Source organism: Centropristis striata, chromosome 22 (genome assembly GCF_030273125.1).
Source record: "Centropristis striata isolate RG_2023a ecotype Rhode Island chromosome 22, C.striata_1.0, whole genome shotgun sequence".
In the NCBI taxonomy this organism is placed as follows: Eukaryota; Metazoa; Chordata; class Actinopteri; order Perciformes; family Serranidae; genus Centropristis; species Centropristis striata.
The window spans coordinates 30,570,532-30,583,423 of NC_081538.1; the positions used below are offsets into that span (position 1 = coordinate 30,570,532).

At 33.9% G+C, this 12,892-nt stretch overlaps 1 protein-coding gene across 1 annotated transcript in view; it reads right to left on the reverse strand.

Annotated features, from left to right (window-relative positions):
- Window positions 1-12,892, reverse strand: part of shank3b (SH3 and multiple ankyrin repeat domains 3b) — a 62,545-nt gene that overhangs the window by 16,199 nt on the left and 33,454 nt on the right. The window contains 15 exon segments of the mRNA XM_059325927.1: window positions 519-651; window positions 763-887; window positions 1,723-1,805; window positions 2,842-2,917; window positions 3,048-3,161; window positions 5,407-5,585; window positions 6,528-6,747; window positions 6,896-6,962; window positions 7,969-8,046; window positions 8,196-8,312; window positions 8,470-8,507; window positions 8,830-8,959; window positions 9,827-9,978; window positions 10,303-10,411; window positions 11,386-11,457. Coding sequence (XP_059181910.1) covers window positions 519-651; window positions 763-887; window positions 1,723-1,805; window positions 2,842-2,917; window positions 3,048-3,161; window positions 5,407-5,585; window positions 6,528-6,747; window positions 6,896-6,962; window positions 7,969-8,046; window positions 8,196-8,312; window positions 8,470-8,507; window positions 8,830-8,959; window positions 9,827-9,978; window positions 10,303-10,411; window positions 11,386-11,457 — 1,693 coding nt within the window.

Consider the following 12,892-nt stretch of genomic DNA (forward strand, 5'->3'; position numbering starts at 1 on the left):
TCATTTTGAATGATTTTCACTATTTTAACTTGAAAATATTTTATTATATTTATATTATTTTTTGTAAAGCACTTTTCTAAACAAAAGGCCCCCGATTTTATTATATAAACCAGTTTATTTTTCATTTAAAGCATCAAAATAACAAAAGTATTAGATAAAAAAATAAAACAATAATAACAATCATAATATTATAATAATAAGAACAATTATTATTATTATTATTATAAAAATAATAATACATAATGTAGAAGAAACCTGATATAGTATAATATATAATAATAATGACATTAATAATGGTAATAATAATAATAATAATAATAATTATTATGACAGTAATAACGATAGTAATAATAATAATAGTAATAGTAATAATAATAATAATAGTAATAATGATAATAATTATTATTATGATAATAATAATAATAATAATAATAATAATAATTGAATAATAATAATAATTGAATAATAGTAATAATAATACAAATAATAATAATAATAATAATAATAATAATAATAACCTTTCTTCCTGATCAGATTGGACTCAGACTTCCTGGACACAGAGACAACCTTCATCAGCAGGCGGCTGCCGCCCTGACGGATCAGAGAGACGACCTGCCGGTGACCCACCTTCACCACGTCAGCCCCGTTCACCTGGAGACACACACACACACACACACACACACACACGCACACACACACACACAGTGAGTTTCAGAGCATCAATGATTTAATGATGTCTCATATTAGAGGACCGGCGTATACCTCTATGAGGAAGTCTCCGGTCCGGAGCCCCGCCCTCCAGGCCACGCCCCCCTGGTCCACTGATTCCAGGTACTGGAGCGCCGGGAACGCCGGGGTCGGAGCGAACTCCTCGATGGGGGTCTCAGCTTTAACAAAAAGAGGGAAGGAAGAAGGAGGATTTTTAGCATAATTTAGAATTTACAGTATTTCTTTAATTAATTACTTTGTATTATTTACTTCCATTGTATTTTTTACTAGATACGGTTTTTCTTCCTTTAACATTTTCGATATTTTATTTGTCTTTATATGTACTGTTTTTCTTTAATAGACATCTTTTTTTTGTTGCAATTTATTTTTTTATAATTCCTATTTACAGTTTTCATTTCTTTTTTTTCATTTTTAAATAAGTTTATTAGTTTTTTATTTCTTCCTTTATTTTTTTCTTTTATTATATTTTATATTTTTAGTATTTACTGTATTTATTTAATTAATTATTTTGTATTTTAATATTTTGTTATATTTAATTTAATATAACAGTACTTCAACTATTCTTTTTAAATATATTTTCAGATGAGGCTTTTAAAAAAACATTTTTAATAGTTTATAAAATATGAAACTACTCAATCTAATCTCCATTTAGACCTTCCTGCATATTAAATACTTTTATTTTTGATACTTTAAGCACATTTTGTTGTTTATAGTTTTAATTTTAACTGCAGAACTTTTACTCTGTTGTACTGATACCTTTTACTCATCTTTCACCACTGTATACTTTAAAAAACAATCTGTTTTAAACTATTTATTTCAGATTCACTCTCCTTCTGCAGTAGCAGCTCATGGTAGTTGTAGTTAAAAATAAAATCTATGTTGAGGAAATCAGTAAAAGGATATTTTTATGCTTTTCTACACTTTGGTTCTTTAACACTCAGTGGACTTTTATTCTGAAAGGACTCAGAGAGGAGTTTAAAGGTGTGTTTCTACCTTTGGCGCCTCTGAGGACGAATCCAAATCCTTCGCTCTCTCTCTTCTGCAACACGGCCGTCTTCTCCTCGATCACATAGTCACTGACAGGAAACACAAGCAGGATTTACTAAAACAATATTTTCAGGATTTAATAAATGAAAGTAAATGCAGAGTGTGGAGAGAAATAGAAAGCTCACTACAAAACCTTTAATTTAAATCTTAACAGATATTTCTTGCACGTCTGAGGTCTAATTTTATATCCTGAATATGCTAAATATATAAGTGAATATTGAATAAACAAATGTGGCTATGAAATGAATAGATAAGGCTTTGAAATATATCCTGTTAATAAATAAAAAATATATTTATTACAATGAATAATATACAATTAATACTATATATAATAATAAAATATTGTATAAATATATTTATAAAATATTTATATAATTATATAATGAATAAAAGTCGCCCTTTAAAAAGCATAATTTTAAAAGTAAAATTTCATTTGTATATGTATTGCTTCACTCATTTATTTCAGGATATATTCAAAAATGTAATTTAAGAAAATAAAAAGCCTTTTTTATAATTTACAGTTAGTGATAAACTGATTTATTTCAAGAAATATTTTATAAGCATATTTATTTAATTTATTTAATATTGATTGAATTTGCATTCTACACCTGAAGAATTCAAATTATCAACATTATTGTTAAAATACTTTTAAAAAATGAATATTTTTGCTTTTTATATTTTGTTATTATATTTTATTATAAATTAAAATTATTTAGTTTGTATTGCTTTAAATATTTTATTATATATTAAAATTATTTTTTTGCATTTAATATTTTATTATTATATTTTTATATATAACAATAATTTATTCATTTATATTTTATTATTATATTTTATTTAATAATGAAATTATTTATTTTTCATTACTTTTCATATTTTCATATTATATTTTATTATATATTTTTTTATTGCTTTTAATATTTTATTATATGTTTAAACATTTTTTTCTTTAATTGATATATTTTTTTATTGCTTCTTATATTTTTTATAATTTTTTATATAAGTCTATATATGAACTGTTGCTCTTGAATAAAAATGTTGAATGGTGTAATGACAGTGTTCTACCTGTAGGAGGTGTAGTTGTCATAGGACCCCACAGTGTAATGTCTGAACAGTCTCTTGGTGCGGTCCTCCCTCGTCTCTAAAATAAACCACAAAACATATATCACACATTAATGTTACACACAGTCTGAAATATCTATATAAACGTATTATTATTTATGGTTTATGTTGTTGTAGTTGTTGTTGTTGTTGTTGTTGTTGTTGTTTACCCGTCCGTGGGTCGTATTGTCTCATCTGGACTTCTTCAACACAATCAGCAGGAAACCAACCGGTTCTTCCTTTAACAGAACCCTCCCAGAACCCGCCCTCACCGATGGACAGAACTGTAGATAAAGAACACATAGAGAGGAAACATTACAGAACCACAACATACAGAGAGGAAACACTGTAGATATAGAACACATAGAGAGGAAACACTATAGAACCACAACATACAGAGAGGAAACACTGTAGATATAGAACACATAGAGAGGAAACATTATAGAACCACAACATACAGAGAGGAAACACTGTAGATATAGAACACATAGAGAGGAAACACTATAGAACCACAACATACAGAGAGGAAACACTGTCGATATAGAACACATAGAGAGGAAATACTATAGAACCACAACATACAGAGAGGAAACACTATAGAACCACAACAGACAGAGAGGAAACACTATAGAACCACAACATACAGAGGAAACACTACAGATATAGAACACATAGAGAGGAAATACTATAGAACCACAACATACAGAGAGGAAACACTATAGAACTACAACATACAGAGAGGAAACACTGTAGATATAGAACACATAGAGAGGAAATACTATAGAACCACAACATACAGAGATCCACTTCTGTAGATATAGAACACACAGAGAGGAAACACTATAGAACCACAACATACAGAGGAAACACTACAGATATAGAACACATAGAGAGGAAATACTATAGAACCACAACATACAGAGAGGAAACACTGTAGATATAGAACACATAGAGAGGAAACACTATAGAACCACAACATACAGAGAGGAAACACTATAGAACCACAACATTCAGAGAGGAAACACTATAGAACCACAATATACAGAGAGGAAACACTGTAGATATAGAACACATAGAGAGGAAACACTATAGAACCACAACATACAGAGAGGAAACACTGTCGATATAGAACACATAGAGAGGAAACATTATAGAACCACAACATACAGAGAGGAAACACTGTAGATTTAGAACACATAGAGAGGAAACACTATAGAACCACAACATACAGAGAGGAAACACTATAGAACCACAACATACAGAGAGGAAACACCGTAGAACCACAACATACAGAGAGGAAACACTGTAGATATACAACACATAGAGTGTGACTACTGTAGATATACAACATATAGAGTGTAACTACTGTAGATATACAACATATAGAGAGGAAACACTATAGAACGACAACACACAGAGTGTAACTACTGTAGATATAGAACACATAGAGAGGAAACATTATAGAACCACAACATACAGAGAGGAAACACTGTAGATATAGAACACATAGAGTACACACTATAGATATAAAAAACACAGAGTAACTTCTGTAGATATACAACATGTAGAGTGTAACTACTGTAGATATACAACATATAGTGTAAATACTGTAGATATACAACACATAGAGTGTAAATACTGTAGATATACAACATATAGAGTGTAACTACTGTAGATATATAACACATAGTGTAAATACTGTAGATATACAACACATAGAGTGTAAATACTGTAGATATACAACATATAGAGAGAAACTACTGTAGATATATAACACATAGTGTAAATACTGTAGATATACAACACATAGAGTGTAAATACTGTAGATATACAACATATAGAGTGTAACTACTGTAGATATACAACACATAGAGTGTAACTATTATAGATATACAACATATAGAGAGTGACTACTGCAGATATAGAACATTTAGAGTGTGACTACTGTAGATATATAACACATAGTGTGACTACTGTAGATATACAACATATAGAGAGTGACTACTGTAGATATAGAACATTTAGAGTGTGAGTACTGTAGATATATAACACATAGAGTGTGACTACTGAAGATATAGAACAAATAGAGTGTAACTACTGTAGATATACAACACATAGAGTGTAACTACTGTAGATATACAACATATAGAGAGTGACTACTGTAGATATACAACATGTAGATTGTAACTACTGTAGATATATAACACATAGAGTGTAACTATTATAGATATACAACATATAGAGAGTGACTACTGTAGATATATCACATATAGAGTGTAACTACTGTAGATATATAACACAGAGTGTAACTACTGTAGATATACAACATATAGAGTGTAACTACTGTAGATATACAACATATAGAGAGTAACTACTGTAGATATACAACATATAGAATGTGACTACTGTAGATATACAACATATAGAGTAACTACTGTAGATATACAACATATAGAGAGTAACTACTGTAGATATACAACACATAGAGTGTAAATACTGCAGATATACAACACAGAACTACAGTCTGACCTTTGACCCTCTCTCCACGGTGCAGCTGGATCTCTCCGGTCCCCTGGGGGACGTGGGACCGGGTGGCAATGAAGGTGCGTCCTGGTACGGCGCTGTACAGCCTCCTCTTCCTCATCGAGGGGGTCAGGGGAGGGGAGGAGGGGGGGCTGGTCTCCACATGACCTCCACCACCACTGGGGCTGCAGGTAGACAGGCAGACAGGCAGGTAAAGACTGGTTAATAATGCCAACTCCACCTTTATTAATGCCATCAACATTAATAATGCCACCAAGCCATTAGAATGCTAATGGCACCATTATTAATGGCAACTACATCATTACTAAAGACCCCATACCCCCTAAAAATAGACAAAAATGGGTCTATGGTGGATCTCTTGGGGGTAACTACACTAATTGGCTCACAAACTACACCAGTACAGATGTGGTAAATTAGAAAGCTTCAAAGAACAAAGGCCAGGTGAGACGGGTAGAGAGCCTCCAACTCGCCAACAACACACGCACCAAAATCTTCCCCAAACTCTAAGACTCAAAAATGATAGAATCAAAAAAGTAGCAGGAGATTCATTCAGAGGTTGAAGCAGTTTTTTCTTTGCAAAGCTTTTCTCGTTCTCTCATTGGTGGGCTTTCTTAGGCCCCCTTTACCAATATGCATCTCTGTCAACAATGAGATATCTTGTAGACCAGGGGTCTCAAACTCAAATTACCTAGGGGCTGCTGGAGGCAGTATCAAGATGACCAAAAAAAGACAAAAAGTTACTAAAAAAAAAGACACCTAAATTACTAAATTACTTAAAAAAGGTACAAAATTACCAAAAAGAGACACAAAATGACAGAAAAAATTAAATCACTTAAAAAAGAAAAAAATGACCAAAAAAAAAAGACTTAAAAAAAGAATTACCAAAAAAGACACAAAGTTATTTAAAAAAAGACACAAAATGACCCTAAAAAGACACAAAATTACCAAAAAAAGACATCAGGCTGTCTCATTCTTCAAGAGATTCTACAAGACTAACTGAATTTCCCCTCGGGGATGAATAAAGTAATTTTGATTTGATTTGATTTGATGTATAAATATATATGAAGCCTGTGGCTGAGTGTCCACATGTGTGTGTGTGTGTGTACCTGAGTCGGCGTGTGTGTCGTCGTAGCGAGTGTGTGTGTGTGTCGTGGTGTGTTTCCAGGCTTTGGAGGGAGGGGCCAGGAGAGGAGGCGGGGCTCTCCAGAACGTTGTCGCTGGCTGAGCGAATCAGAGAGCGAGGAGACGACAGGCCGTTTCCTGCCGACGACCTCGGGGCGCCGGCCCTGCGGCGCTTGGTGTAGGATGGAGTTTCTCTGAAGGGAACTACTTGGGCACATATACACACACAATCACACACACAAACACACACACACACACACACATTCACAGTTAACTTCACCAGCTACTGTAAACACACACACACACACACACACACACACACTGAATGTGTTTCCACTCTCAGCCAACTCACCAACGTCAGAGGTTTTGTGGATCTTAATGATTTCTGCAAGATCAAAGTTGCCAGCAATTATTGCCACCTACACACACACACACACACACACACACAGGGAGAGTTCATACATTATAATAACAACAACCACTCTCGGCTTTTATATACAACCATTTAAGGACAAAGCTTTCTTTATTCTGTGTTTTTCTTATTGTCAACCAATGTGGGAAAAAAATGGAAGCCCATCTCTATCAATATGTTTGCAAAAAAAGATCCTATAAGTTTTTATAAATCAGATCTTGACCTGGTGTCTCAGAATAATGATTTATCTCGAAATCATGACTTAGTAACCCAAAATAACATGAAATTATCCCAAAATAATACACAATTATCTAAAAATAACATGGAATTATCCAAAAATAACATGGAATTATCCTAAAATAACATGGAATTATCCCAAAATAATACACAATTATCTCAAAATAACATGGAATTATCCAAAAATAACATGGAATTATCTGAAAATAACATGTAAGTACTATGAAATATTTACTTTATATCGCATAATAATTAGTTAATATCTCGAAATAAAGACACATTTGATTGAAATAATAACTGTCTTGAAACAATGAGTTAGTATCTCGACTTAATGACTTTGTATCGCAAAATAATTATTTGGTTATTACAAACTAATGACTTTTAACCGAAAAATGAGTTAGTATCTGGAATTAATGAGTTAGCATCTCAAATTAATGACTCAGTATCTTTAAAAAAATGTGTTTGGATCTGAAAATAATGAGATAATATAAATGAGTAAGTTCTCAAAATAATGACTACGTATTTTAAAATAATGACTCAGTATCTCAAAATAATCTCAAACCTTTTCAAATAAAGTTTTTATTTTATTTTTATTTATCATTTTATTGGCTCACAGGATCTTTTTTTTTCATCATATTGGCAGAAATTTTCTTCCATGATGAAATGAGTCAAACCAACAATGTGTCAGAGCGTCTGTCAACAACTTCCTGACTTCCTGTCTGAGGCCCAAAAGGCTGAATGTGTTAATTAATTTGTAGTTCTGTCTCTTGTTCTACCTGGAAGGCAGTCTGGTTGTTGTAGTTTTTAACGTCTTTATTTGCTCCTCTGAACAGCAGAACTCTGGCACAGCTGTCCTGCAGAAACCAGCACGGATCATTTCATTAACGTCACAATAAAAACACATGAAACAGAGAATGAAAGGATTAAAAAAATATTAAAACATGTATACATTTTTTAAAAATATACATAAATACATATATATATATATATTTTTGAGTGTTACCTGGTTGTAGAGAGCACAGAGGTGCAGTGCGGTGTTTCCCGATGCATTCTGGGAACTCATGTCGGCGCCGTAGAACAGCAGGTGCTCCAAGTGCTGCACGTTACCATAGCGACATGCCTGAACTCACACACACACACACACACACACACACACACACACACACACACACACACACACACACAAAAAATCATAATTGTATGGGGAAAACAATTGAGCTAATTGTGTATGTTTATATATATATGTATGTATATGAGTGTGTGTGTGTGTGTGTCACCTGGTGGATTTCCTGCCACCCGTTCTCATCAGTCATCCCTGCAACCATGACAACAAGCATTCTTTCAGTGGCGAAGTGTTTCATTTTTTTTTTTCTCACAAGAGACACAAACAAAATTAACACATAATAAAGTTGTCATAAAGGGCACACACACACACACACACACACACATCCTTGTACTTCTATCTTTGTGAGGACCCTCATTGGAACAGTGAATTCCCTACCAAGGTTATAATAGTTTTGGTTTAAAACGTGTTCCGGTCCTCACTATGTAGGAAATACAAGAACACACACACACACACACACACACATACACACACACACACACACAGCAGGTTTGGCCCCTGAGGGCCTCCGTACCGATGGTGGCGTGGTCCTGCAGCAGCAGCTCGCAGCAGTAGGGGGCGCCGCCCACCATGGCGGAGTGATACAGAGGAGTGAGGCCCCGGCTGTCCTTGTAGTCCGGAGACGCTCCGAGGTCCAGCAGAGTCTGAGGACAGAAACGGGACGGGACGTTGATTCGTTTAACTGGAACACTGTAGTTCCACATTATTCATTTACTGTGATTTATCCCACTGCTTTTTGGAATCAGCTCTCAAATCTCATTGTACATGTGTATAGTGACAATAAAGGCATTCTATTCTATTCTGTATGTGGTGTTGATTTATAATTTGTTTTGTCTGTTTTTCTAATGTGATGTTTCTTTTTGGTGTTTATGTACTATATATATATATATATATATATATATATATATATATATCAACTGTAAGTGATATTATAAGAAAGTGTAGTATATTTTATGTTACTTTTAATATAAGTGTTCTGCTTTACTAAAGAAGCCCCAGTCTGACCTGTAACAACTGGTTTAAACCAGAATAATGAACTGTAAATATCTGGGATTTGTCAGACATTAGAGGCTCTGGAATTCAAATATAAACAGTATATGTTGAATTCCTTTTAAGGTTAAAAAGTAGACTTAGCAGCGTGCTCGTTCCCGGGAAAACGTGCCCATACGTTGGGTGTGGGACGTTAAAAAACAGTATTGTTTAAATATTCTTGCGCACAGACAGAAAAGCAGAGAGAACACATGCTTCATTGGACTCTGGACCACCTTATTTCAGCAGCCTTGAAATGGATAAAGTTCTCTTCGCTGTACCTCGGCAATGTATTGATCTTTAATCCACTTTCTCACTCAGAGAGGTAATAAAATAGTGAACTAGTTTCTCAAGAATAATGAGTTACTTTCCCAAAATAATGAGTTACTTTTTCAAAATTATGAGCTAGTTTCTCAAGTAATGTTGTTGTCAGTGAGTTGTTGTTGTTGTTGTTGTTGTTGTTGTTGTTGTGGCGTTCTCACGGTGAGCGAGGCGCTGTTCCTGCAGAGGACGGCCCGGTGCAGAGCGGTGATCCCGTCTCTGGTCCTGAAGTCCAGGTGAGCTCCTCCGCTGCGCAGGACTTTAATCAGGTCGCAGCTCTCCTCCAGCTGGACCGCCAGAGTCAGAGGACACTCTGAGACAGACAGACAGACAGACAGACAAGTTATTGTTATTATTATTATTGTTATTATTGTTCCAGAAATAAGAGCTCAGCGCTGGACATAAATAAACTCTGAGCGAGGACTGTGAGGTCAGTTTGTTTACCTGAGGAGGATAAATAAAGGCTTTCTTTAATCTTTTGATGTTATTTTGTCATTTTATCTTTTGGTATTTTTCTAGTTTTCAGTCTTTTACCACTTGTTACAGACTTTCAGTGAGTCAGAAATACAACAGTATCATCTGCATAGAGGCGAACTTTACAGCCACTTTAAGATGATATAATATCATCAGCACTCACCCCCGGTGTCGGAGTCGTGGAAGTTGGGGTCCAGGCCCTTTTCCAACCATTTGGAAACCTTCTCCACATTCTTCTGGTGAACATGTTCCATAAAGCGCTTCAGGTTGGCCTGAAAAACAGAAATGATGCATTTAGATGAATAAGTAAAAATGTGATCGCTCAAATTCTCCTAAAAAAAAAATCAGGCGGGATAAAAAAAAAGTATGTTTCGTTTAAAATATTGCCAAAAATCCTCCGTTTATCAGAGAAAGAAACTGTAAAAACAGGCGTAATCGGTGCAAATTGACCTTTCTGACAGTCTTTGAATGGATCATAGGTTTTGGAGATTTATGAGGCCAAAACGAAGATTAAAATAGTGAAATTTTAGTGAAAAATTAAATTCTGCTCCTCAGAGACACTGAAGACATGATTGATTCTGCTGAGACAAAACGTGACAAATATTCACTGAGAATCTGTTTACACAGAGCAGAGAGGAGAGGACAGGAGAGGCTGTTTACACAGAGCAGAGAGGAGAGGACAGGAGAGGCTACAAATACGACAATACTTCAATATGTGGAGAAAACTGTTCTGGTCATTTTAATGTTTTTTATTGCTAATTTTGTGTCTTTTGGTTACTTTTACATCAATTTTTTAGTCATTTTACATAATTTTGGGTAATTTTGTGTCTTTTTTGGTCATTTTAAGTCATTTTTTGGTGTTTGTAACAACATTTGTGACACTTGTGGGCACTTGTGGGCACTTGGAAAAGCGATTCAACTTGTGTTTTTTCTGGTTTCTGTCATTCTAACTGTGTTATTCTGCACTAAGACTGTTTGAGTTGTTCCCACTTCTAGTCATGATTGTGTTGATTCCACAGAGCTGCAGGACTTATAGATTTATGGAGATTTTATATAGATTTTATAGATTACAGTGAAATACAAGGCCACAGAAATAAGTGTTATTATGGACAGTGGGAGCACATAAACATGATTATTAAGCTTTCTAAAAGGATTTGTATTCTCGAGACCCACTTTAAACACAACATAGCTGCACTTACAGTGATTCATCTACTTGATGCAGGTGTGTGTGTGTGTGTGTGTGTACCTTGGTGTGCAGCTTGGCCAGCTGCTTGTCGTCCACGTAGCTCTGTGTGTAAACTCTCCTCTTGTAACGAAACTGTAAAATAAGAGCGATGAAAGGTCACGGCTGGTTGGTCACTAAATAAAAAGTTTTCTGTCACATTAAACCTGAATTAAAAGATTCAAACCAGCAGAATGTTACATGATAAATAAAACAATATAAAAGTTATTTCATCCTGCTTATTTTCACATAGATTGTAGCGTTTATAAACACAGAGAATAACTGCAGTTTTTTATTTCGTAAAGGAGTTACATAAATGAGCACAACAGGACTTTTAGCTGCAGAGGAATGTTTAAAAGATAAATGTATTATTGTGAAAAGAAGCAGGATAATATCACATTTTTTCAGTTTTAAAAGTTTCTGGGTTATATATACATATACATATATATACACACATAGACACACACATACACACATACACAACACTTTCAGACTCGTGGAAAGAAAATATTTAAAAAAAAACACATTTAATTATTTATTTACTACATTCTGTCTATTCGTGTCCTGAGATTTCAGATTTCTCCTAAATGTAACAGAAAACAGCGTGAGATATAATGCCTCATTTGCATATTTAAACATAAAATCTCAGAAAACTTGTAAAACAAAAATGAATTGTCTTAATGTAAATAATCAACTGGGGAAGTTTCATAATGAAACCTACTAGAAGTTTAAAAAAAAAAAATTCCCATTCACCTGTAGAGTCAAAATGTATTTTAAGGCTGTTTTTCTCAAAGCAAGTTTTTTTAGTCTTTTTTAAAATGATTCAGATTTTTCAGTTTTATTCCTGAACATATTCTCAAGGTTTGTTCATTTATCATTCATAGCCCGGTTTATGCAACATTATATAGCTAAAAACACTTTATTTTTTGTGGTTGTGGCAGAATGTTCTGATTTATTAAATGAAGATGAAAAAGTTCATCCCTTTTAAATCCTGCAACAAACAAGAATTTTGAACCCTGTTTTATCGAATTTTCAGACTTCTGTTCTGGAAATGTAGACATATACACACACATATATATGTATATACACATATATATATATATGTGTTTATATATATGTGTGTGTGTGTATTTTAAAAAAACCCTCCTTTTTTAACCGTTTATCAGGCAAAGAACCACATTTGTTAACTTGAGCGGACATCTATAACAGGTCTCCTCATAGGACCATATGGATTTCTCCATCACAGATAATGACACTGTGGCATCTGACCAATCAGTAATACGTGGTTATAGTAGTACGTGTGCTTCTCATATATAAGGTGCTTTAAAAAGACATTCAGACATTACGCATATGTAATAAGTAGTCTAAAAAGATAATAAATAGTTTAAAGGTAAAAGATAAAGTGGTGATGTATGCAGATGATGTGTTATTGTCTATTTAGGGTTGCTGTGGGAAAGAGACTATAATACAGCCTTCTGACTAACTCTGGCTTTTTAACCATGTGTAATCATGTGTTTTATGAAATTGCACA